At 41.1% G+C, this 26,574-nt stretch overlaps 2 protein-coding genes across 2 annotated transcripts; one reads left to right on the top strand and one right to left on the bottom strand.

Moving 5' to 3' along the window:
• The first annotated feature begins 287 nt into the window (after window positions 1-287).
• On the top strand, window positions 288-9,571 carry pmm2 (phosphomannomutase 2). The gene is made up of 8 exons (XM_049570873.1): window positions 288-580; window positions 3,613-3,724; window positions 3,816-3,892; window positions 4,053-4,144; window positions 4,322-4,421; window positions 4,837-4,912; window positions 5,108-5,223; window positions 7,413-9,571. Exons 1-8 carry the CDS (start codon window positions 506-508, stop codon window positions 7,515-7,517), a joined length of 753 nt encoding a protein of 250 aa, XP_049426830.1. The 5' UTR covers window positions 288-505; the 3' UTR covers window positions 7,518-9,571.
• Window positions 9,572-11,390: 1,819 nt separating this feature from the next.
• Window positions 11,391-25,538, bottom strand: LOC125885384 (myotubularin-related protein 7-like). Its single transcript, XM_049570872.1, has 14 exons — window positions 25,257-25,538; window positions 24,213-24,338; window positions 22,530-22,692; window positions 22,249-22,406; window positions 20,420-20,548; window positions 19,908-20,042; window positions 19,679-19,811; window positions 19,372-19,481; window positions 19,086-19,211; window positions 18,813-18,862; window positions 18,350-18,550; window positions 18,016-18,150; window positions 17,587-17,713; window positions 11,391-16,133 (listed from the first exon to the last, which is right to left on the bottom strand). Exons 1-14 carry the CDS (start codon window positions 25,278-25,280, stop codon window positions 15,759-15,761), a joined length of 1,992 nt encoding a protein of 663 aa, XP_049426829.1. The 5' UTR covers window positions 25,281-25,538; the 3' UTR covers window positions 11,391-15,758.
• Window positions 25,539-26,574: the final 1,036 nt, after the last annotated feature.

The raw sequence follows: 26,574 nt of genomic DNA, 5'->3' as shown, positions 1-26,574 counted from the left end.
CCTCTCCTTGCCCAAACATCCTTACCAACACGAGAAGCTGAAAGTAAGGCTTTGTAAAAGAAATAACTTTTGCAGGATACATTTTCTCCTTCAGTGAAGCTTTATATGATGCAAGAAAAGTCTCAGTATCCTCATCTGACACTGGTTTGCACGCTGTTGAGCTGAATGAGGAAGAGGCCTTGTAGTTAAATATAGTTTCACGCTGAGCCTACACCATGTGCTACACACTCCGGTGCAGTAGGTGGCGACATGCACTTTGCAACCCGTTAATTAACACCGTAGAAGAAGAAGCTGGTCCTTACTTTCTAAATGTAGTACTCAGCAGTTGTGCAGCTGGGTTGTTACAGAGCATCTTTGGCTTTATTGTGGTGACAGCGACAGAAACAGAGGGAGCGAAGCGAGACAGCTTGTGGACACACACTGAGGGATCACTGTAACGTTACATCGGAGGGACATAGAGGGACTGTGTCCACAGTGAGGGACAGTGAGACAGACAGCAGCTGACATGAGTGAATCCACTGTGGACTCGAGCACGCTCTGCCTCTTCGATGTGGACGGCACGCTCACGGCCGCGAGACAGGTAGTGAACTTGTGTTTGTGTATTATACATGATGAACTACACATGGGTTCATTCATACAAACACCTGACAGTAGTTGGCTACGTTGCGTCAGTGCAACATCCGGCTCCACGTTGTTATTGTAGTTCTTCCGCGTCATCTTGTGTTCCGCAGAAACATGTACTTTGAAATAGGTTCCACCCTAAAACTCCATCTGGTTTGTAGCTTATACGAGATACAGTGTGAACGCACACTTACATAACACTGAAAAAAACGGTTATTAACGATAATGTACTTATATGAGCTTAGGTCAACCGTCACACACCGGAAGTGCGCGGCGGAACGCAACGGCTGGAGGATGTCAGTCGTTTCATAAACGTTTGTTTTAATTTGTTGTAAATATTCCAATTGAAATCGTGACATATGAACACTGTTGTCATCTTTTACATTTTTGAAACATAGCTACTTTTCCTGATCAGTAAATATGCCAATTTTTCCGTTGGGTTCCGCAGTCCTCTAACAAGTCGAACCGGGTGTATCGGATTAACGAGTTATCGTGTTAATTGGTGCCAACAGCTGTTAAACAGGAAGTGAATATCTAGCTGTCCCTGTGAATGTCGTAATGATTCCTTTTTTTTATTATTTAAATGTCAAAATATATCTACCTGAACCCTATTTTTAGTCTTGTTTTAGGCAACGTGTCAAGAACTGCGTTTTGCTTGTTGTTACTTGATAACAAGGACACTATAAAAGTTTATATCTGAAGTCTCGGGGGGAAAAAAAGTTCATTTACGTGACATATGTTTATTTACGTGAAATATGTTTACTTAACTAAGCTCCAAAGATGAAAAAGTGTATTTAGGAAATTTATAAGAGATTTTTTTTCCCCCTACCAAAACACTTTAAATATAACAAAGAGGTATACAACAAATGTCATACGAGAAAACAATGTGCCAGAGGTATTAAAAGTTCATTCACATTAGGTCCTGTCAGAGTTGTATTTGTTTATTCTTTTAAAAATAACAGTTCGAAGTAAATGTACATACTTTAACATATTGAAAGTCTTTGTAGTGTGTTTGTTCATAACATCTTCAAGTAAGGTAACATAGAAAGTGGATTTTAGTCCCTGAGGGGAGATTCAATTTTTTAACTTTGTTGTTATATACAAACACGTCTGAACTATACACACATGCACAAACAGGACCTATAAATGCATTAGATAGAGGGATGTCAAAGCAAGGGGCCTTCCCATGGACAGGTGCCCTGAGCAGTTTGGGGTCTGGTGCCTTGCTCTAGGGCAAAGGACAAACTTTATTAACTCCCAAGGTGATTTCACTCTGTTGTTATTTACATGTAACACACACACAGGCCTGAAATACACACACAGATGCACAAATAGGACCTACACACATGCATTAAACAGAGAGATGTCAGAGCGAGGGGGCTGTCCATGGACAGGTGTCCCGAGCAGTCGGGAGTCTGGTGTCTTGCTAAAGGTACCTCGGTGGTGCCCAGGGGCAAACTGTCACCTCTCCAGTTACCAGTCCCTACTTCATACATTTAGTGCTGACAGAGACTTAAACCGGTGACCCTTTGGTTCCCAACCCAAGTCCCTATGGACTCAGCTACTGCCGCCTATATTGGCTGAATTCATCATTAAACCTGTTACAGCAGGATTTGGAGTCTGACCATTTCAATTTATGGACATGGAATATACCAGTAATGATCAGAAGCTATAGGTAATGTTGCTATCCATCCCATAGAACACAAAATATAACATCACACTGACTGCATTAATCTGTACATTAGTGTCCAATTTCCTATATATGAAGTACATCTGTTTAAAATTACTCTGAATGATCAAAGTGAAAGAACAAATGAAATATCGTTTCTCTATCTGAAATACAAAAAGCACACATATAATCTATATTTATCTTAAATCTTTCCAGCAGTTTTTTAGCTGGGTAAATTCAGTATAAAAATGTTGAAAGGGCACTTTACCGTTTAAAATAGAACAAGGTTTTTTCCCTCTGTAAATCACCCATTACAGAAGCCCAAAAGAACTTTGCTGCAGGACGTGTAACACAGTCCGAAGCATTTCCAATGGTTTATTCAGAATTTCCAGTAAAAATATGCTCAGACCTTGTAGTGGCCATTTTCATAAAATTACAATTCTTTAAAAACTGAAGATAACCTGTGGTGGCAGAGTCAAAAATAGTATCATGTTCCTTATACATATTCCAAATAACAAAAACATAATAACTAATAACAACATTTATTAGAGATAGACGTTCACTAGTTCTTGCTCTGTCGTCACTACTACAACCGTTGAAAGGTGTCAGCTAACGGGGTCACTCGTTAATCCAAAACACCCTCTTCACAAATGTCCCTGCAAATTTTTTCTTGACTGACATATGATGGAAATGGCAAAATTATATTGTTTGTCAAAAAAAATCCAAAGCATAATGCAAGTTCAATCAATCAATCTGAAAGTGGGGAGTTGAGAGCATACAGTGACAGATGTGTCTGCTCGAAACTGAGGGCTATTTATGAGCCACAATTCATGTATATTATGAAATATGTGTGCTAGTAAGTTACAATGAAATGTTGGTCATATCTAGTAGTCTTATGGTGTCTGCTCCTTGATTTGCATACAGTCATTATTACCACTTTGGGCTTCCTGTTTATTGTCCTTTCATGATGTGTTTTCTGAGTCTGAGCTGTGATTGTGTATTGCCATTAGTGTTTGGACGATGATTGTGAAAAAAACAGAAAGAAATTGTATCATAAGAGGATTTAGCATGTGTTCTTGTAAAACAGATAAAACAGGAAACCTAATGTTCAATCACTGCATAAAGAACTACCATCAAACCAGCAAAGAGAGCAGTACATGGTTATACACAAAACAATATAACAGCTGATATGAATCCCGACAGCTGATATACAAGCAGAATTTTTGATTCAGAAAATATAGTCTGGTACTAAATGTATGTTATGATAGTGACTGATGACTGCTATATATAAGTATTAATCTTGTAACTGCTGTGTCTCTCAGCGTGTGACTCCACACATGGCCGAGTTCCTTGAGAAGCTGAGGACTCGGGTTCGAGTCGGAGTAGTCGGAGGGTCGGACCTCAGCAAGATCAAAGAGCAGCTGGGAGATGATGGTGAGACGCACATCTGTACCTCTAGAGTCGACCAATTATATATATCTTTTTTAACTACAGAATTAGTTTGACTCTTTGTTTACGTGTGCAGTGATCCAGAAAGCTGACTACGTGTTTGCTGAGAATGGTCTTGTGGCCTATAAGAATGGCGAGTTGCTCTCTGTACAGGTGAGACTGCTGAACTGTGTCCAAAGCTCACCTTTTGACGCGACTAATTCTCTCTGAGTCTGTGTTTGACAGGTTTAGCCATCCTAATAGCCTGAATATAATGATGTTATCTCATGTAAATGGTCCCAGGAGGTTTATTTTGTCTGCCTGCTGTTGTCAGTCTATCCAGGCCCATATGGGAGAAGAACTGCTCCAAGACTTCATTAACTTCTGTCTCAACTACATGGCCAAGATCAAACTGCCCAAGAAGAGGTGCAAACATGATTTCATTATCAATATTTATTAGTTTTTGGGGGGGTTAATGGTTGTGTAGTTGTGATGAACTGGGCACTAAGGGTACTGGGAAGCTGTGAAAATGTAAATGATAATACATTATAATGATCTGGTTTACGTGATGGAGACTACATTGTATTGCGTGATGTTTTACAGGGGGACGTTTATTGAATTCCGTAATGGCATGTTGAACGTCTCCCCCATTGGACGCAGCTGTTCACAGGAAGAGAGGAATGAGTTCTACGAGCTAGATAAGGTAGCACACACATTTAACACAGACGTTTAATTAGTTGTATTAGTTTCAGGTCAAAGCATGTGAACATTTCAGCTCTATCGTGGCTACATTTTGGTGGAAGTTGCAAAGTAGTAGCACGTACGACAGATTTGTTATGAATTTTTTTAAGTTTCTAAGTTTAGACAGTTGCTGTAGCGCCACCATCAGGACTTTGAGGCCCCAAATTTTGGTTAAGGAAGTTTGGAATAGGACTGGACTTATGTGTGAAGTTTGTTTTATTTTCATTCATGAGAAGGCAAGTCGCATTGTACAAATAATAATAATAACATTGGCAACAACAAGAAGGACCGACAGCAGAGCCGCCCAGGCTTTAATTACAGACTTGATACCACATGCTGGGCTGTGATTATTTTTTAATTTCTTTTTCTCTTTTCAGAAAGAGAAAATCAGAGAGAAGTTTGTGTCCATATTAAGGGAAGAGTTCAAAGGAAAAGGATTGTCTTTTTCAATCGGTGAGTGCATTTATAACTATTATAGTGTTTGTATTTACAGTGAATCTGTTCCTAAAGGCAACACAGCATCAGGAGAACGCTATCACAGCCTCGGGCAGTATGAGACATTAGTTTAGTTGTGACTGTTTCTTTGTCAGTGTGATGTAAATTTTCCTCATCATCTCTTCCTGCCTCTCGGTCGTTGTTTCTCTGCAGGAGGGCAGATCAGCTTTGATGTGTTTCCTGACGGCTGGGATAAGAGATACTGTCTGAGCTTTGTGGAGAAGGACAACTTCTCAGCTGTTCACTTCTTTGGAGACAAGACCAAACCTGTGAGTATGAGAACTACAACTGAACCATGTAGGGAGGGCTGAATGGCTGCAGAGAGCACATGATACTTTCAAAGGCAGAATATCAATAAAATTCTCATGTAAAACCAGACAGACAACTCATCAAGAGTCCACACTTGGAAAAGTGAGCTAAAGAATGGGTTGTTTTGACAACATATTTTATGCAAGTGAGTCTATGTTGTCTAGATGGCACCACAGCTGAGACGTACAGTGTGCTTTCTGAGTTAACCAGTAATCATCCAGGTAACTCTAAACTAACATGCCTAAATTTGAAAAATCAACCCTTGCTCTCAGTTTTTAGTCTTTTTTATACTTCGTAATTTTAGTGTAGTTTTAGTGGACAAAAATTCGAAATGTTTTAGTCGATGAAAGTCATGAAATTTTAGTCAACTTTAAGTCATTATGTTTTTTTTATTCTTAAACTAATCCAGTTAGGCTAGTTCATGTATCTGAAATTAGAATCACAGTGACATGTTGTATAAAACTTTCACTCAGACATTTTTTTCTACACTTACAAATAATGTCTAAACACTACAAACTTGCATTTCTCCAGCAGTAGTTGACTTTGTCACAGGAGTTTACCAGCCTGTCACTCATGCAGCATTTTAAGATAATTGCAAGCATTGCAGTTCTCAGCTTTCAATGTCCGATAGTCCACCACTAACATTTTTGTCACACAAAAATGAAACACAGATTTCGTCTTAGTTTTTATTATCAAGGAGTATTTTTAGCTCATTATCGTCTAATTTTCTTCATGGAAAAAGGGTGTTGATGAAAATGTTCGTCAACGAAATTAACACTGAATGGTATTAACAGATTCATCCACTCAGTGTTGTGTTTTGTGTTTTGGGTGTGTTTTGGTATGAACAGAGGACCACAATGGAGAGGAAAAGATGTGTTGTTTAATGCAGTTGTAGTGTGGACATGCCCTGCTTTTTAGTGTGGTCACTGAGCTGTTGTCTTATTATTTAGGGCTTTCAGTGTGGATGAAGATCTTTATTAAGACAACTTGAAAACACTAGTGTGGATGGATGTTTCCTTACTTACGCAAACAGTGTAGATTTAGCCAGATTACTGTGGTTATTGTTAGAGTTTCAGATGATGTGTGGTGTCTTCATTGTGGTTTAAAGGAACTGAATACACTCTTAATCCCCAAGATTTCCTCCCAGCTTTTTGCTGATGTTTAAAAACTATTTAAAATGTGTCTTGATTTCGGGATGTGGTTGGATTTTGTTAAAATAAAATGAGGAAATGACTGTAGCACCCAATGATGTACAAATATGATGAAAATGTACCAACACCCGAAATGTAATACATTTGCACTTGATCAAAAATGTAATAAAATACCCTGACTAATACTGCAAGAGACAGAGATTGTAGAAGGTCAGCCATCTTTTAATGATGTCTAATTTAAGATCCACTCTGGCTGAACGGACGATCCTTACACAATGACCATTTGACAGGGATTTTAGTTCAATGCATCTTTGCCTGATGACAACACACAACTTGCCATCTGTCGTAGGTTTCAAATTGTACATGAGGCTTAGAGTTTCCATTTCCAAACATGAAATCAGTGTCAGTGTTTTCAGGAGGCTGACATGATGCTATCTTTAATCACAATTTCAGGAAACTATGACATCATTGGTTGCTACATGTGCCTAAAGTTTGTGAGTTAAATCCGAGTTCACTGAAAGATGGGGACACTCCATGTCAATAATGGTCTGCATGCTGTGCTGTTGTTGAGGAGGGTCACACCAAGTGATGAGCTGCATAAACATAACAAGGCAACACACTGAGCTCCAGCTGACAACCGTCCCCATTCACAAACATTTCCCCATTGATCCAGCTCTCACTGAGCAGTTTGCTGCGCATAGCAATCTGGTGACGTTAACACACGTAGCTAAGATTTACTGCCTGCAAACGCTCATGTAAGGCAGTCATTGTGTTAGTTTTGGAGATTCAGGCAAACACAAAGAAAGGTCTGTGTTGTGTTTTTATAAAGGCACAGTTTGTATTCAATTCTGAAATAGCTGTCCCAGGGATGACGGGTTCATTTTATAGCACTTAACTGGTTTTCAATCAGACAAACTGTAGACAGACACAACAACAGCAGGTTTCTTTGCCTCTGATCCTCATCTAAGTATCACTGTGTATGTGTGTGTTTGTATTAGGGAGGAAACGACTACGAGATCTACAGCGACCCGCGGACCATCGGCCATGAAGTCACCTGTCCAGAGGAAACCGAACAACTTTGTCAGCAGCTTTTCCTCTCATGAGAGAGAAGCAGCAGATGTTACTGCACGCTCACGTCTTTTTAACTAGACAGACAAGAGAGGCTTCTGTTGGAGGCCTTATTGATCTGTCACGATCTTATCTCGAGGTTTAATCATAGGAATAATTCATTTAATGCACAAAGAGCCAGTGTTACGGCGTCTCTGGTGAATTCAAGGAAAAAGAGGGAACATTCGCTGACGAATGAAAGGAGGGATTTCTGGGTATTTTTGATTGGGGTTTAAATGAAAGCTGTCTTGCCTTTAAATGTGATGGTAAAAGTAACGGTTTGATTTTTTATAATGAGATTCTAGCTTGTGTTATTAACATTACCTCATGGTAAACCTTGAGCCATAACAGTTAGCAACAAAATGTTCCTGTTTGCAGAGACTATCGAGGGGCAAAGTCCCTCCCCTTCTGGTTCCCCCCAAAAATACGTACGATAGTTAACGTCAAGACGAATCATTTTTGACCCTGTTTGAGTTGTGCCATGAATTACACATATGATGTTTGTCAATTTAAAAGACACTTTTACAAGTCAAAAAAAGTTGCATTTTGTCATAGTACCATTTAGTTTCTGTGTGTAACCACTCAGGAAACTACGTCTCTTGTCACCAACACCAACATGGCCGTTATCGTAGCACAATATAATATCTGAGTCCATAGGGACATGGGTTGGGAACCAGAGGGTCACCAGTTCAAGTCCCCGTCTGGACCAAATATGGAGTGTGGACTTGTAGCGGGAGAGGTGCCAGTTCACCCCCAGGCACAACCAAGGTGCCCCCGAGCAAGGCACTGAACCCCCAACTGCTCGGGACACCTGTCCATTGGCCGCCCCTTGCTCTGACATCTCTTCATTTAAAGTGTGTATAGGTCCTGTTTGTGCATGTGTGTGTATTTCAGGACTGTGTGTGTGTTTGACAACAGAGTGAAAAAAAATTAAATTTCCCCTCGGGGATTAATAAGTTATATCCTCTTCATCTTACCTGATGTGTTTGATCCAGTGACTCCTGGTCTTTTTATCAACGGGGAAGCAAAAGGCAAAGTAAGACTTTTGCTTGTGTGAGCCATAGATGTGTAAGTGTGTGTACATCCTGGTATGAGACACACAGCCATTGTAGCTTTAGCAAGAGAGAAAGTTATGACGTCATATGCAACATTTGGGTGTGTAGTCTTTCTAATTATGTGTTTTCACACTCTTATACTCCAACAGTTTGCAACTCGCAGTTTCCATGATCACTTCAATATGTACTTGGAATGAATGTGAGTTTTTTGACTTGCAAAATTATCTTTTAAATTGACAAACATATGTGTAATTCAAGACAGTTCAAATGGGATCAAAAAATCCTTTTGTCTCTTGCCATAAACTCTCCTACATACATTTATTTAATCCATATTTAACCATGTAAATCCCATAGAGATTAACAATCTTTTTTACAAGGGAGACCTGGCCAAGACAGCAGCACACAAAAAGTTACAGCCAAACAACACAATAAAAAACATAAAAGATAAACAGTAACATGTAGAAATATTAGACCATTTATGCACAATGACAAGGGCCAAACCAGCCAGAAGGAGCAAGGTGAGCCGGGTAGAAATGGGGGTTTTCAGCTACCCACGTACAAGTGAAATAGCCTGCAGGTGGCTAACACAGTGTTGAGAGGACGGAAAGAAATTCAACTAGAGTTAAGTGGATGGTCAGAGGCAGGACGGCTTTTATTGTGCAAAAATGGTCCACTATCTTTAATTGTGGAAACATAACTCAACTAGAAATCAGTTTGCACTGCACGTCAATACGGTCTGATTCTGAATGTGCTTTGAACAGAACTCCCTCGTGACCTGGTGTGCCTCTGACAAGCTGCGTCAGTGACACAGACGTCTCTTTGATTTTCTTCAGATGTGATTTTGTAGCAGTGGGTAGAGGCTTCAAGTTAAACCCGCTGGTCACATGTCACTGTTCATGAAACAATCAGACAATGAATGCTGCTTTTCTTTTCCCAGAGCTAATTTGTCAGTCAAATGTTGTGACCAGAGACCATGAGATCTTCCAAATGTTGAAGTCTTTGCAGGTTTCTTTATTCAGCCATGTTTCGTGTCACTGCTCTGTTTTATATGAACAAACTGGAACCATGACACACATCATCTGCTGTGTGCTGTCAGATTTATCTCCTAGATGTTATAGAACAATACATACTGTTTAGTGTCATGGCTGTCGGGAGCAAATTGTACCATTTTTATATGGATCTGAGAAGAAAAGCTTTATACAGTTGTGTGACGGCACTTGAGCTTGAATGAAGTATTTACTTGTTTGAGGATTCTGCTGTAAGATATGTGAACAGTGGGTAATTAAACAAGGATATATAAAAAGTACAAAGTCAGGTTGTAAAGTATAAATAATGAGGATTTAGAAGTGCAGTTGAGGTTATAAATTATGTTTCGTTATTATAAACTTGAGTTCGACTGGCACTGGAGTTTCTAGGCTGGTATCGAGAGTCACAAAAACACATAATACCCGAAATATAGTGACTAAATTACTGTGACCAGGGTATGTACCCAGCAGGGCATTTTGTAGTTTAAAAATAAACTTGTCTCTGCCCTCTAGTGGACAAAATACATAATGGCACACGTCCTCAGACGTCTGTAGGATCTCTATACTGACACTTGTTGTATCTTCCTACCTGACATGTATAGTGATACCAAGATATCTGCACAACTCTCAAATTAGACTATAATATTTTCTATGTTGATGTATCATAACTATGATAATGGAAGTGTACAACGGGGTGGAGCCAGACATTGCAAACACTCATGGCTCAGCCCAAATATTGGGGGGTCCAGGGGCACGACCATTTACAGCAGCCATATGCACAAATTTTGAAGCTATATGGGATAGTAGAAAGGCTAAAAATCTGTACGTCACTTAGGAAAAACCTGACAGTTGCAAAGGAAAAAATCAGTGCCAGTTTAGGGAGCCAGCATATGATTGAGAGCCACACACTCTTGAAGTGCCACTAGTGTCCATGCAGCTAGAAGTTGTCATCTCTAAATACATGCTTGTTAGGGGGCACAGCTTGATGTTGTCTACAAGTAGTGTATTAAACGTAAGCTATTGAGAGTGAAAGTATTGAAATGGACCACAAATTATTAAAAGATAATGTGTGCATTTTGTGTCATGTTCGAGGGTTGCACAAAATGTTTCTGAGGGCCGCCACTGGCCTGCAGCCACACACTCCACAGCTGTGGAACGTACATCTAACTATTCTCCAGCTGTCTTCATCATTCTGAAGAAAGATAACACAAATAACAGTAATTAATTTATATTCCTGCTATCTGAAAAGAGGAAAAAGTCAAGTTATGTAACATAGGTAGGGCTGGTGTGAACAGCATCACTAATCTTTAATCCTATTTTTGTTACACTACGCTGAAGTAAAATATAACAATCTGGGCTGCTCTGATTGTGAATCAAGGATCCCCAATGATGCCAAGTAAATGTGGTCTTGAATACTGTGAACTGAATATCTGGCCATCAGAAGAACATTAACACAATTATTTTAGATTTCTTTAGGAAGAAACATAGATAAAAAAAAAACAAAAAAAACACGGGCATATATTATTATGGGACGACATAAAGTTGAAGGTATTCTAAAAACCTAAAAGAGTTGGAGCTGGGGCTTCAGGAGCCACCACCTGCTCCACCTCTGGTGTACAATGAGCTGTCTTTATTAAATATACAAACCTGTATGTTGTGAGGAGCAGTGGTAGAATTGAGGGGGGATGAGGGGGATGCCATCCCCTTTAGAAAATTGACCAAAAAGCATCCCCCCAGTTTAACTAGAATCTGTGTGTGCAGGCATGGACGTAATTTGAGGGGGGGAACACAGGGGACATGTCCGTGCACCTCCCATATCTGTGCCCTCTGTCCCCCGGCCAGAAAGAAGCAAAAAACCTTGCAGTTTCTTCCAAACAAACCGTGTAAGTTGAGTAATGCTGTTGCATGTAGATAATGTTAGCTTAATGATGACTAATTAATAGATGCCAATGTATCAAGTTAAGCTAGTTAACAAGAATACTAATGTTATTGTTACCTATATTGAATCACTTGCTAGCGAGTTTCATGCTAGGAATAAACCCACTCCTCCTTAATAAGAACTTGTGCTCACTATTGCTTTGCACATATTTTTTTAATCTTTATTGCCACAATATGAAGAGCAGGGTCAGGGAGGAGACAGTGGACCAGAGGCCAGCAAGGATGATCATGCAGGGTCTTCACAGGTGAGGAGAGATTATAACTGGCTGAGAGAAAATATCTATAGCATAAAAGTGACTTTGACGTTAATTTCCACAGCTATGTCACCCCTACTATTCTTAGTTCTATTTATAAATTTTGCTTTGCACATTTATTATCTATATTATTGCAATAGATAGAAGAGGGACAGGGAGAAACCAGGCAGGTATCAGGACAGGGACCTGACAGCAGCACCAGTTACCCCCAAGGCTTCACAAGTAAGGAGAAATTATAACTGGCTAAGGAAATGTCTATAGGATAAGAGTGACTCTAAGATAAATTTTCACAGCTATTTCAGAACTACTCTTTTTCTCTAAAATGTTTTTTTTTTGTCTGTATGCAATAGCAATACTACTGCATTTTTGTGTTTTTAAAGGCAGCAGGTATAGGTCATGCCATTTTTCTTTATCTTGATTAATTTTGCACATCTGTGCTGTCATATTTGATGATGTGTGCACGCAAAAAAAATCAAAGCTACATTGCATCCCCCTTGTTAAAAATTAACAATTCGACCACTGGTGAGGAGGATCCTTAAATTGAGTTAAACTGATTTTTTTCTTTTTCTGCTCTCAGTTTCTTAATTGTTAAAATGAAAGTTGCACTTTAAATTTGCACTAACGTTTCATAGCAATCATCCAAGTGCAAGTCACACCCTGAGCCTAAGAGCCCTCAGCCATAAACACATTTGGATTGCACCTGATATTAAATGAGATTTGTCAAAGTTTGTCATGAAATACACAAGTAAAAAATGTGTCTTCAAATCTTTCAGTGTAATAACAATTAAGAAGCCATGTTGGGATTTTCATGTCATGTTGAATAAGACGTCAGACCCTGTCTGTGTTGTGTTTCTTTCCCTTTAACAGTGCATTTATTGATAAATCATTTACATCAATGGATACAGAACACACACACACATACATACACACCACAGGCTACAGTGAAATGTTCAAGTTGAGAGGGAGAGGGGATCTTATAGCTCATTAGATTGAGTCAGTGTCGTCACATTACTGCATGTTGGCGCACCCGCCAGGGCCAATGAAATTCAGTTTTAGTCCAACTTAGTGCAGCTGCATGAGCCAAACAGATTTAAAACATTTTGAAAGTATACCAACAATGGAAAAAGGGAAAAATCTTCTCCCTTTTTGTCTTGGTTTGGCTGTGAGTGTCAAGTATAAAAATGATTTTCAAGACACTGACCTGATACAGCAACATTTGATCAGATTTAATCTTTATAGTCGTCTCCACATTTGTTCTTGAGTAAGAGACAATTTTATGAGGGGTGGGCGAAAAAAACATCTTGTTTTCAGAGTCCACAAATTGTCTAACATAAGTGAATAACATTTTAAATTTGAGGAACTTCAAAAGAATGCATGAATATCGTATAATCAGATTTAGATTATTATATGTTTTAGAGTATTTATGATTGTATTTTTAAATTTGTGGGCTAAAGACATACTATTGGTCCATTGGTCCCAATATACACTATAAAACCCTTGGATGACATTACGTGTTCATCTTCTGAATGGATTACGTACTGCTCTCAGATGCTTTGGCCCTCTGCTGACAGCATTCACAGCATCACAAATGTTCTGCCATGGTGCTAGGTTTTTGACTTAACACATTCACATTTACTTCGTCAAAGTTTATCTAACAGTGCGTCAAATCCACAACTGCAGAAGTTCCTCTTCTTGGTACCCTTTTCTTGGTGGCATCGCTCCAGTTAGAAGGCATTGGTCAGCAGAACACCTGTCCTTATGTAGTGTTTCGGGGGTGTAACCTATGTTAATAACAAAAAATGGGCCATGCACCTCTGATTTATGATCAAGTGGGATTCATTAATCAGCACACCTGGGTAAGAGCAGATTTGGAGTTGACTTCTCTTATTGTTTCTTAGAAAATTAGGAGAAAATATATGAGCAATTTAAGAGAGTGTTGCTGCATGAGGCCAATTGTTCTTAAAATCTGTGGGCTACGTGACAATATCTGTGCTAACCCATTCAGTCTTACAGGTGGTCCTCAGTGAAACACACCAGCTGTCAGCAGCTTTGAGATGTGTTACTCATTGAGCATGTGTCTGTTACAGTCTGTCCACCCACATTAAAGATGAACATGGAGCCAGTCATGTTTACCTGGAGCCACAGCAGGTTTTTACTGTCAGCGTTACACTAACATGACAATGTGTTTCAGTAGGTCAGTTCTTAGATACCATATGACCAGACATTGTATATGCTTGTTAAAATATGGAATCACAGAGAGATCCCTCTGGACAGTGCACAGACCACGAAACAATCTCTCTGGACATTTTCTCACAGAGTTCTTGTTGTTTGTCATTATTCTAAACGGGAATGTAAAAAGTTACAGCTCACCTGAAAGGACACAAACTATAACTTCTTAAGTTCTGAGAGCACACATCAGTCAAACACAGTCTATATAATGAGAGTCGAAGCAGCATCCGACAAATTTCACTGATCTCATGATGTCCACGTCATCATCGCAAGGATTCAGTTGGTCCAAGAATAAATATCATCACATCAGTGTGGATATAGGATGTTGACAGTACACTCAAACATAAAAAATACATGGTTTTAAATAAACATTCATACTTTTGTTCACATTTTGTTCTTGTTGAATCCGATGACCATATTCTCTTCCTTTATGTCCATCACAACTGTAAGAGCAAACTTATATTTTTAAAAAGAGCATTTGGAGGATTCACATTACTCCATCTAAAGCGTCATAGCTTTGAACTCTCTGGTTTCTAAATACTGACCCCTAGTGGCAGATTTTTGTTTTCTGGAGCAATATGCTTTCGCATAAGAAATCATTTAAGACTTGAGTGCTACCGAAGACAAGGTTTCCCTTCAAATTCAGGTCAGGGAAGAAACTGAGAGGCCTCCCAGTGTTTAGACTACACAGTTGAATATTTTATATTTTCCCAAGTGGCAACTTTCTAGCTTGATTTCCGTTCTTTCACTCAAATAAAGCTTCAAATGGAACGATGGAGGGCTGATTCAGGGTGAGGCTGAACATTGTCCACGTATGAAAACCCTAAAACTCACTGGAAAAATCTGCTTTCCTCTACATGAACAAATAAGCAAAATATATGTGCCTCTGAATCAGCTTCTGATTACATCATTACTGAGTTACAGTATATTACTGGTGGCCCCTCACACCTAACTTGGTCCAGACTGTGGAATAGTTATGACAGATATGACGTTACCGACAACAGGTCAGCACACACATCCGCTTCTTCCAGTGCGTCTAAAGATAAAATGTCTAACTAACTGCCCTGAAAGGAAATACTTTTATGATTACTATCATGATGAATATTATTTTACACTTAAGAAGAGGGAAGACTGTAAATGAATCATTTGGTAAATTGCAAATGATGTTTAGATTTGCTTGAAGAGCGGACGCGTTTGGCGATGAGAAGATGAGATAAATATAAGAGTTAAGCTTTGTGTAGTGAGTGTGTTTGTTCTACTCTCTGAAAGTGTTTTCATCGGACTGTCACTCTCCCCTCATCGAGCCTGTCGTACATTATTTCAGGCTGATTTCATGTAACGTTGATCCCTCTCACAGTACTAATAGTGCATTCCTTAAACAAGGTAAAAATGACAGCAACAAGTCCATCCACATATAAAAAACAGGCCTTCTTCAACAACAAAATTAAATTTAAAAAATGTTAAATTAAATGTCTTTCAGTGCCTTCGTCAACAAGGTGAACTGAAGAACAGCCGGCGAGGTTTCTTCCTAATTCACTGTGACTCCTTTAGACTGAAAGGAATGAGACAAACTACAGTTTGAAACGAGAGATAAAATCCAACTGCCTTTCAGTCAGTAGCCATCTTTACCTCATCGCAGTCTGCCTCCGCTCCCCTCCAGGTGTTTGAATAAATATTTTTGGGGGATCTACTGTAACAGCAGTCATTCCTTTTTTTCAGGGTTCCCTTTTTTCAAGTCAGGCAGTAGTGAAGACAGCCTCGTCCGAGTCCGGGTCCTTGCCGTCGTCCCCACCGCTGGACGAGCGGCTGCTGAGGTCAGCCACGCCTGACTCCAGGTCGCTGCAGGTGGAGAGGTCATCAGGGTTGTGACTCTTGAGCTGTGCATGTGCTCGTAGAGGCAGGGTGAGATCAGGGTCCTTGGTCTGAGTCTTCCAGTTGGCTGGTTCAGAGGAGAGGGCGTGGCCGTTGTCCTGTGCAGGGCTGGTGATTGGGTCTGTATAGGTGGTGGGTGGGTCGGGCCCGCAGTGTTTCTGCCGCAGCTGGCTAGTCCTCCTCCTCGGAACACTGACCTTCTCCCATGTGATTGGCTTCCCTGTCAGGGCTGCTATCCTCTGCAGAGACAAGAGAACAGGATGGACATTTTCTTAATTAAAGAGCTCTTCCATTCATTTCTCAGAAGTGTTAACAAACTCCTCTCTCACTATGTATGTTGAGTGGGTTAGGAGGTGGGATATGTGGGTGGCTAAACGTCATTTGGACACCAGTGTTTCGAGATTGAACTCTGTCATTCTCACTAGGATCATTTCAAATTTATTTGTCGTCTCCTTCAAACTTGACTGACGATATTGAGCATAGTGTTAGTTCAGGCAGAAAACGATGTCAAGCTCAGCTCACCTCCCAGCTACATCAGCTGATTTCATACCTCTTAATCAACTGTTGGAGCAGGTGGTTGATGAAGGGAGTCAGCTGATAGATCACATGATTCCTCTCTATGCAACCAGTTGGTGAATCTCATTCAGGGCGCCCTATTTAAACTGCTCTGACCTGCCTACTGTTGCTGCTTCCTCTTCAAGCTGCTTTGCAACCTGCCTCCACCCCAGCTCCTCCTTTTCATGTAGTGTCTGACTTATCACTGTCATTTCTGTTTGTCATTGATGCTGCTCTGTTCTGTTCCCAAGGGGGGTCTTTGCTGCTGCTCTCAATGACTTAGGCTTTCCATGTAGGCGCATGGAAGGGCAGGGAGGTGTGCTCTCTCCGCCTTAGGCTTTCCACGTAGACAGGTGGAAGAGGCTTTCTGCGTAGGCCCAAGAAAAGGCAGAGAGGCCCCAAAACAGAGCCATACCACCAAATATAATACTGTAAATGGTGATTAAGTTTTCTTTGAAGAAAAAGTTCCTGACTGAAGTAAAGTTTTGGTTTTAATTTCTCTAAAGTAAAGCCCCAAATGTGTACACACTTTTAATTCATCTCCAGTTTGGAGAAATCCTGCCAGATTAGCAGCTTTGGCGTGCCTATATTTCATTTCAAGAGGAAACACTGAGATCCCCCCCAGACATGTTTTAAAGGGACCTCAAACCCAAAAGTACATATTTTTCCTCTCAACAGCAGTACTATTTATCAGTTTAGATCGTTTTGGTGTGAGTTACTGAGTGTTGGAGATATCAGCCATAGAGATGTCTGCCTTCTCTCGAACATTATGGTACAAGACAGCACTCGGCTAGTGGTGCTCAAAGCGGCAAAAAAATACATTTGAAAACTTAACAGTGATGTCTCTTGCCAGAATTCAAGATCTGGTTACTTTAGATAATCCAGAGAACTTGGTTGGTTAAAAAGTTGCCTGTTTCCAGTTTAAATTTTCATTTAGATGGGCAAAAAAAGGGAAGAACTACATGGATTTCTGCTCAGGCAGTGAATCTGTTAAATGAACAGATTTTCAGATTCAGTTTGGAGCTACGGATGTTGAATAGGGGGTTATGGTGGTGTCGTATCGGGGGGTGTCTCTGTGTGCTGTATGCCTTGTCTGGAGCCCAGGTGGTGGTGGTGGGCGGTTCCTCCTGGCGGTACCTCCTGGTGATTGGTCAGTTCCTCCTCCAGCTGCTGGGACTCCTCCCTCACAGCAGACAGGAAGTCAGCAGGCGACTGGCGAGGCGGCGTTGATTTCTCCACATGGTTATAGAGACCCTTCCACATCCTAGAGACAAGACAGAGGAAGAGAAAATAAAGGAAAGACTATTTAGACTGTTTAATGCTCTCTGGAGTAATGCTTGACTTTTAAAAAATATATAATATAAAGATAGACCATATATTGGATTTTAAGAAGGCAATAAATACACAAACCAGCAGTACTTATTTGGCCCTTTCTGCAGTCAAATGAAATGACTCAAAACTAAATTTAACCACATTTATTTATCACACCCCTCTGAACCGATAATACATTTAGCTTTCTGAGGCAGAGTGCAGTCATGTGATGTCAGTGTTGCTGCAGCAGCTCACTTGAAGCAGAAGGGGGTGGTGTTGGGTCTCAGGATGCCCTGACTCTGGCTCAGCTCAGCCTTGTACAGAGGGTTGGCGTACTCGGCTCTGTCCTTCCACAGCTGAGGCCACACAGAATGACTCCGCTCATGAAGCCTGCAGTAACACAACACACACAACACACACCAACTTTATGGTGCTGCACTGAGAAACAGAAAGAGTCTGGAGAGACAAGCGCTTGTTTTCTAAGTATGTATTCTATAGTTTTTTAATGGCTGTATGAAATCATCTATATTTTAGGCAAACACCTTTGCTTTAACATGTCTCTGTCTCTACAGATGCTGTATGTGCGTACCTCATATCCCTTCTTTCCTTCTGGCAGTTGCCCAGGAAGGTCCCGTACTGACAGGAGTAGATGTGCGTGTGAATGGCGATGAGAAAGCGCTCGTTGAACTCAAAGGCACATGGGAACTGCTCAGACAGCTGCCACACACACTCCAGAAACTGATCGATGACAGGAGACACCTCCTTGGGATCTCCATCCAGGTGGGCATACCTGCGGGTATACAGCTCTGTTTTAACTGTCTGTCACCCTACACACTCTTAAGAAAATCAAGTGTATTTTTTGTGACCAATTATTCATTAAATATCGAACATACATACAAATAAAACACACACAGATACAGCGTGCCTTCATTCTCTGTTAAGGATGCCATTGCTTCACTATATCTTTAAATAGCAAATAGTGGTTTGCTGCTACATTAATGCTCTAAATGTCACACACAGAAACTTCAAGTCACACTTTCACAGTTAATGACCTGTGGGAGAACTTGTGCCCGAAGGAAACCCAGTCTCTCTCTATCAGCATCTAGAAGAGAGGAGAGGAAGAGGTCAGAATATAAAGGAGGCCAGGGCAAAGATGGAAGGAAGGAAGGAAGGAAGGAAGGGAGGAGAAGGAGAAAGAGGAGGATCAAATCAGAAACAAGGACTGAGATGGTCTTAGGATAAGAATAAGAGTTTGTCTGTGTTGTGTGTCTGTGTTATGTGTGTGTGTGTGTGTGTGTGTGTGTGTGTGTGTGTGTGTGTGTTACCATGAGTCCTTTAATGGTTCTGTAGTGCGGGTCCAACAGTATACTGGCTACAGAGCAGGCCTGGGCCGTCCTGTCCCAGCCATCTGAACAGTGAACCAACACACTGACACCCTCATCAGCAACTGCCTGAAGACAAGAAAGAGAATGAGCGAGCAGTTTAAGGAGAGCAGTGTCCTCAGCAGGCATTCAGACCAAAAACAGCCCGATGCTGAAATCCAAGCAGCTGTGTTTGTGGAGGCTTTCAGTTCAAGTAGTTTAAAAGTTTATCTGTGACAACACTACACACCCTGGCTATGAAGAGCCCAGCGTCCAGTATGGCTTTAATATGTTTGAGCCAACCCGAGTTCTCCAGACCGTACAGAAAGTCAGTCATGGACGGAGCTCTCATCTCGCCAACTGAATGGAAAAGAGAGAGACACACACAGATAGGCTATCAGAGGAAGTCTGTGTATTTACTGATATCAGCTCTGTGTGATAACAAATATTTCCTCGTGTTCACTCAGCTGTTTCCCTTTCTCCATCTCATACTGCGTCTTTGCTCTAGACACACACACACACACACACACACACACACACTCTCTTATGCTTCTTACCGTCGATGATTTTCTGCTGGCTGCTCCTCATAACGTGAATGTTTTCGATGCCGATGAACTGCAGCTTGATGTTGGTGTAGTGGTCCTCGTTCTCGTAGCCTTTACCTGCTGCTCGATTTGCCATGGCGTTCAGCTGGACTCACACATACACACACAGAGTACTGAATATGACAATATTATATCTCTCAGGGAGGAGGTGTGTGTGTAGGTGGGTGTGGGGGGTTGTTACCTTAGGCCTTGTGTCCACCACATAGATGTAGTCACTGCCAGGGTTGGACTTCATCACAGATTGGAGCATCATCTCATCCTCTTGACAGCGTCCGCTGAAGCCGGACAGCGGCTGACTGCACCGACACACTGCTGCCTGTGTGACAGTGAAACATCATCGTCAGGTATAACTATTTCAGAGTGTTTTCAGTTCATGGAAGTTAATTCTAAATCCACCATGCACCATCTCGTCCAAATATGGTCAATTCTTGCTCTAAAAATCTAAGATGACAATGGCCAAAATGCCAAACTTAAGGCTTTTAAAACGGCTTTTAAAACGAGAGTCCACAAACCAGCGTGTGACGATAGTGGGTACATCCATTATCTTATACAGTCTGTGTTTCCAACTCTTATTTAAAGGGCGAGTAAACAGTCCAATCCTCCAAAACAAATATTCACATGATTCCTTCTGTGTGTGTGTGTGTGTGTGTGTGTGTGTGTGTGTGTGTGTGTGTTGACGTGCATCAGACTGACCAGTGTGTCCTGGTGGAAGTAGGACAGAGCAGGAAATCGTCCTCGACTCCTAAACCTTGAGCTGCCTACGATGATGGCGGGTGTGGCTGACTTTGGAACAAAGAGCTCTGATGGGTACGTGTCACACACCTGGGAAAGTACACACACACACACACACACACACACACACACACACACACACACACACACAATTTAACATTGGTCACCCCAGGTTTGATACACATTAGAAACTGTTACTGAACTATGTTTCTGTCCTCCCTATATGTGAAGAGATAATGCAGATAAAGGATTAAACTGAATACTGCTAAGCTCATTCATTAATAAAGTCATTACTATACATTCCTTGAACAGTCACTCTGCTGCTTAACGTTTTCCCCTATAACATTGCAATACAATGTCCAGCATATGACAGGCCTCTGACTAATGACTAATGCTGGAGCCTATCTCAGCTGTCACTGGGGTACACCCTGGACAGATCACCACACTATCACACTATCACTATCACAAGGCTCACACACAAAGACAGACAACCATACACATTCACAATCACACCTACAGGCAATTTAGAGTCACCCAGAGAGAACCCACGCTGTCATGGGGAGTATGCGCAAACCCCACATAGAAGGGCTCCCCCACCCTGGGGTTTGAACCCCACATCAGGAACCCTCTTGCTGTTAAGCGACAATGCTAACCACTGCGCCACAACAGGAAAAACTGATGGCTGAATCTGCACTGGGTGCCCACACTTTTTCATGGACAGAATTTCAAAACTTCTCCATGACTTTTGAAGGACCATAGTAATTTTTGTTTCAATGCTTTTTCAATGGAACGTGGAGGGAAGATGGAGAAAGACGTGATGGAAAACATAACATCACATTTCGACGTATATTGGAGCAATACTACATTGTCAGCTCTAGAAAGTTAATATGCCGTTATGTTACATTATGTGGAAGGTTATCTGTGGAAGATTACTGCAACAATTTCATGACACACAACAACATTCTCTGACTTTTCCAAAACTTTGAATGATTTTTGTGGATTCTATGGCTCTTCCAGGTTTTCCTTGACTGTGGGAACACTGTGTGATGTGCAGCTGCAATAACAACACTTAAAAAGAAAAGTTAAACATTTTGGAAAACATGCTTATTGGCTTTTTGCCAAGAGTTAGAATGAAAGATCAATATCACTCTCATGTCTGTAAGCTAAAGATGAAGCTCCTGCCAGCTGCCGCTGAGCTTAGCTTAGCTCAAAGACTGAAAACAAGGGGAAGCAGCTAGCTCAGGTCTGTTCAAAGGCAATGCAATCTAAATACCAGCTGCTCTACAGCTCACTACTTCACATGCTGTATCTTGTTTAAAAGTAAAAATTTGCTGTTTGGGTGGGTTATATGCCACTGTTTCTTGCTCAGGACCAGTCACACTTTAAACACTTTGTGGTAAACTACGGTCATAATGTGCCATTATAGGACGGTACTCTAAGGTCTTGCTTTGAGAGAGCTGCTGCTGTATGCTGCTCATGTTAGAGAGGTAGCTGCTGATAAACACTCAGTGCTGAAGCGAGGCTTGTATCTTATCTATGACCTTGTAAATGCCCTGAGTGTGAGGCACATTCACTACACTTATCAAGAGAAGCATAGAGTACTTCAACCTGTCTTGTTTGATGAGAGAAATATGTTTCATCACTAACACCAGCATAAAGTTACCCTTTATCTCTTAAAAAGTTCAAACTCCCCAACTGACTGGTTGTCTTATTCCTCTTAGAAAACACTTTTATACTTTATTTTTGCTTTTTATTTCTGCACCTTACACATAAATCACAAACAGACTGACCCTGTATTCGCTGTTGGCTGCTGTAGCGACCCACAAGTTATTAGGGACTCCCATCCTCTTGTAGTCGGCCATGAGGTCTATGAAGTTCCAGGACTCTTCTCTCTCCACTTTGTTCACATTGGGGTTGAAGGACAGGCAGTACAGCTCACTGTACTTCTCTGAGAGAAGCAGCGACACAAAAATAACCTTAAATCAGTATTATATGCACTCAACTTACTGTCAAAGCAACACACTAACACACCAGTTCATGACATCCCATTTAGATACATGAATACACACACCTGGTCGTGATAATCTGACCAATGACGTGTGGACATCTAGACAATCTCTCTCCTGCGGAATGAGGATCTGGAAGACCCGAAAGTCCTTACAGCGCAGGATCAGCTGACTTCCTGCGGGGATGGTGGGTGGCCTCTCCACACTGCTCACCATACTGTGCAACACCTGAAACGCACACATACACATCACATCTGTCCTATTATGACACGCAAACAAAACACACATCACAAGTTAGTGATGTCAGTCACCACTATAAAAAAAAACCTGGCATCAACACGAGTCACACCATTGTGTAATCCGTCTTGTGAGCTAAAATATTCAGGAAAGAATGTCAACATCAGTTTTTGGGGAAGCTCCTGGGCTTTTCTCACAGGAAGTGCATGCCCTGTGGTGAAGAAGAAGAAGTCGACGGTTGCTTTAGCAGTTGTGTTTTTACGCAAGCTAATTGGGATCTGTCTTCTTTGTTCCTGCTAATCCAGCAGACACAGTCAGTGCTTGTTGGGTGAAATCTGACACCTCTGGATGCCTGTTTTATCTCATCAGGTCCACAGAGACAGGGCAGTGTCTTTGTGCAGGAGATCTGAAATGGGGAAGGGTGGCATATTTCCTTCCTGTGTCTGGAAACTCAGCACTCTCACAATTTGTCATCAGAAACAGTGAGGTGGTAATGCCAGCTCTGTTAAAAGGCTGGGACAATTTTCGTTAACAAATATGAACATGCCAGGTTAAGATTTCACACTGAAGCTCAAACATGGCCGACTAATCGCCCTGTCATCATGACATTTCAACCCCTACTACAGAAGAGGATATAGAATGATATAATGCAGCTGCACAACTGAAGGCTTCAGTTCAGTCCTGTGTGTGTCACTGTGATCATTTCATTTATTCAATTGCATAACTTTTATGTGCTTCTCTATTTGTACTGGATGTATAAGCTAATTTTCTCAAGAGTGAATATCTCACGTTGAAGATAACTTTTCATCTAAAAACATTTCCTGAATTTCAATCGGAACATCTGTAGCGGCAACTTGCTCATTTGAACACAGCTTGACGCTGCCATCCTTCAATAGTCAAAGGATAAAAAGATCAACTCTCAGATCTCTCAGTTTAAATCAGCTGCTCACATAACTGAAACAAATACGTTTGACGTCTCGCTTGAAGAAACTATTTTGATATTTCTGTAACTAATGCGAGGCATAATGAAATGAGCCTGAGTGTCGCTATCCATCAGGTTAATAGTCAAACAAATACATCTCCCCAGATCTTATTTCTGTCACAAAAAGTCGTCATATTGCCGTTCACTTTCAGATACAAATCTGTCTCTATGTCTGTAGGATGTTGTGTAAAGAACTATCAGTTTCAAACTCTGTTTCCCCATCCGCTGCAGATGCCTCAGGGGAGGCTGTAAAAATTTTGTTTTTTGTCAGTTCTGGATAATAAACTTCACCACTGCTTGTAGAAATAGAAGAAGAAGATATTCTGTTTCTTAATGGATGTATGAATCACGGGATATTTGAAAGCAGCTTATTCAGATGCACAGGAGCAGCCAATCCAGAGTCAGACAGGGATATGAGTCAGCAAAGTCTGAAGGAAAGGCTGGATTCACTTAAGATGAGGCTGTTATTATAACTGTTAATTACATGTATCCACCTTGACCACAACGCAGCCCCCTCCTTCATGCTTACCCATGTCTCCTTGCGCGTCTCAGGATTGTTCTCTACGAAGATGGTGTGCGTGGCAGACAGGTAGAGAGTCCCAATGCTGGCCTTTCTCTGTCCTGATGACCGGTCCAGAAGGCGCACATTTTCCACCTACCAAAGGCACATGGAAACATACACTGATCAAACATGACTAATAGTCAGAGACAAAAGACATGTCTCATCTCTTACCAGTGTATAAACACAACACAGACCCTTTAAGTGTAACAGCACACAGCCTCTGGCGTGTTCACTGAGCTCAAATTAAAGTATGTCTGAATATCAAGGTCATTCAGCAAGTGTTATGCGGATTTGTTAGTGTAATGCATGCATTATAAAAGATTCTGCACACTATGCATGCTTTATTAACTAATGCACATCCGTTATAAACACAGTGATGGGGTGATGAGGAGGATGGGGTCCATGTGGGGCCTTTGTGCCTTTGCCAGGGTGGCTGAGAGGAGGAAAATGGTGGTGACCAGCACAGTGCTACGTCATGGTACATGGCAGGGCAACATTTAATACATTACATATTCCAGAAGTAATAAAAAGAAAAGATAAATCGTTGGCAGCAGGAGCACATCAGCATCATAAAAGCAACATGCGGCAGGTGTGTTTGGAGCTACGTCAGGGATTCATGGGATGAGTCCATTATCGGACACATGATAATAGCTTAACAGAGATTTTAGGTTTGCTGTGATAAATATTTGTTAAGCATTAAATTAAGTTGGCTACACTGTCTGGAGCCCATAAAAAGATGTATGACTCGCATCATGCCCAATTACAGTGTGATTAGAGGACGTCCTCCTGCAGGCTGTCCCATAATAAGACAGACGTCAGTTTTAAGATGCCTCCCAGATATTGATCAACACTGAGCCGAGTAACGGAGGCAGGGGGAAGATGGAGGAATGGAGACAGACAGAAGGACCTGTCACTGAAAGAAAAGGCTAAACCAATGGACACACCAGCAGAGGAGAGACAAAGACGAAGGACAGAGGCGGCTACTGGTGCTGAAATGCCGAGTGTTGTTACCTTGGGCGTCCGGATGTGCTCCATCACTGACAACCAAAATGGTGGAGATGGAGAAACAGTGGCCCGACGTGTTCTGTGGTTTTGCCGTTAGCGGTTATATTCCCTGATTTACGTCATTAAACGAGCGGTACTGTCCGTGGCTGCTGTACTCGCACCTTCCTGGAATATTTCCCATGATTCCCGTCCTCTTGTATCCCGGCTTTGTTCCGTTAAACCGGAGGGAAAAGGACGCTGTACCGCCGCTGCCCGTTGTTAACGGTACCCGAGCTCTGTCTGCCTCCGACCCCGACAGATAGTGACGCTGATAACAGCAGCGGGGTTACTGCATGACTACAACTCCGTCACGTTAACGACGATAAACTACACAGCATCCGGTTGTTCCTTTCAAAATAAAAGTATGTTTATATCCGGCGGAAGTAGAGTTTCAGGGTCATTTCTGTCATCACTTTTGAAAAATAAATGTACAAAAAGATGGACTCTGTTTTTTTTCTGCCTCATAAGAATGATGATATGGTTAATTGTGAGGAAAAACATACTAGCCTATCTCAGGCACTCAAATAGTGGCCTTCTTCTTAAGGGTGGACTGGCTCACATTGCTTTAAGCTTGTTTGATTAGGGACTGTTCATTACTTATGAGAGGGGAGGGGTGGTGCAAATAGGGGGAGGCATGTCAAATATTTTTTAAGCACAGGGGAGAGACCTGCTTTTTTTCCTAAAATTTGGCTAAAAACAGACATTATCGTTGGATTATCAAATTTCCAACCATCCTAGGACACATCATGTGCAACAAATCTGAGCTTAAAATGGTGATATTTCATTAAAATCAATTTATTCCACATGTCACATTTATAATTTGGTCAAAAATGAGCCATTTGCACTAACCAGTATGCATGACAGGAGTGAAAAACGTGAGACCTTTTGTATATGGAACAAGGAAAAATATTTATAGCTCATGGGAGGGTCAAATAAAAAAGAATATATATAAGTCATTTTATTTTATTATTCGTTTTAGTAGTAAATGGATTTTGTACAATATTTAATTTTTTTTTTTACAATTTTATTAAAAAAAACAGATAAAGAAAAAAATCTAAAAGTACAGTTCCTCAAAGTTATCAAAAGCTTGTGAATAGAGGCCCAAACATTAAGCAAATTGCATTTTAAAATATGAACACATTCTTAAGATTTAGGAAAACAGCAAACAAAGGTGTTACCACTGACATAGGTGGGACCCAGTCATTGTTTTGCCAGTCACAAATGAGCCTTAAGCTCTACGTCAAGACAGGCAAGTTCCAAGTGGAGTCCCAGAAACCTCCAAGGC

This window comes from Epinephelus fuscoguttatus, linkage group LG3 (genome assembly GCF_011397635.1).
Source record: "Epinephelus fuscoguttatus linkage group LG3, E.fuscoguttatus.final_Chr_v1".
Classification (NCBI taxonomy): Eukaryota; Metazoa; Chordata; class Actinopteri; order Perciformes; family Serranidae; genus Epinephelus; species Epinephelus fuscoguttatus.
The sequence above is the reverse complement of the archived record's forward strand: the minus strand, read 5'-3'. Positions and strand labels throughout refer to the sequence as shown.

Excerpts from the sequence above, each read along its gene's own strand:
- LOC125885384 (XM_049570872.1), bottom strand. The coding sequence starts at position 25,280 with ATGGAGCACATCCGGACGCCCAAG. Across the intron at positions 22,693-24,212 it reads AGACGCGCAAGGAGACATGG|GTGTTGCACAGTATGGTGAG; the intron begins GTAAGCATGAAG and ends TGTGCGTTTCAG. Across the intron at positions 19,212-19,371 it reads CTGGGCTCTTCATAGCCAGG|GCAGTTGCTGATGAGGGTGT; the intron begins GTGTGTAGTGTT and ends TCTTGTCTTCAG.
- pmm2 (XM_049570873.1), top strand. The coding sequence starts at position 506 with ATGAGTGAATCCACTGTGGACTCGAGCACGCTCTGCCTCTTCGATGTG. Across the intron at positions 581-3,612 it reads CGCTCACGGCCGCGAGACAG|CGTGTGACTCCACACATGGC; the intron begins GTAGTGAACTTG and ends TGTGTCTCTCAG. Across the intron at positions 5,224-7,412 it reads TTGGAGACAAGACCAAACCT|GGAGGAAACGACTACGAGAT; the intron begins GTGAGTATGAGA and ends TGTTTGTATTAG.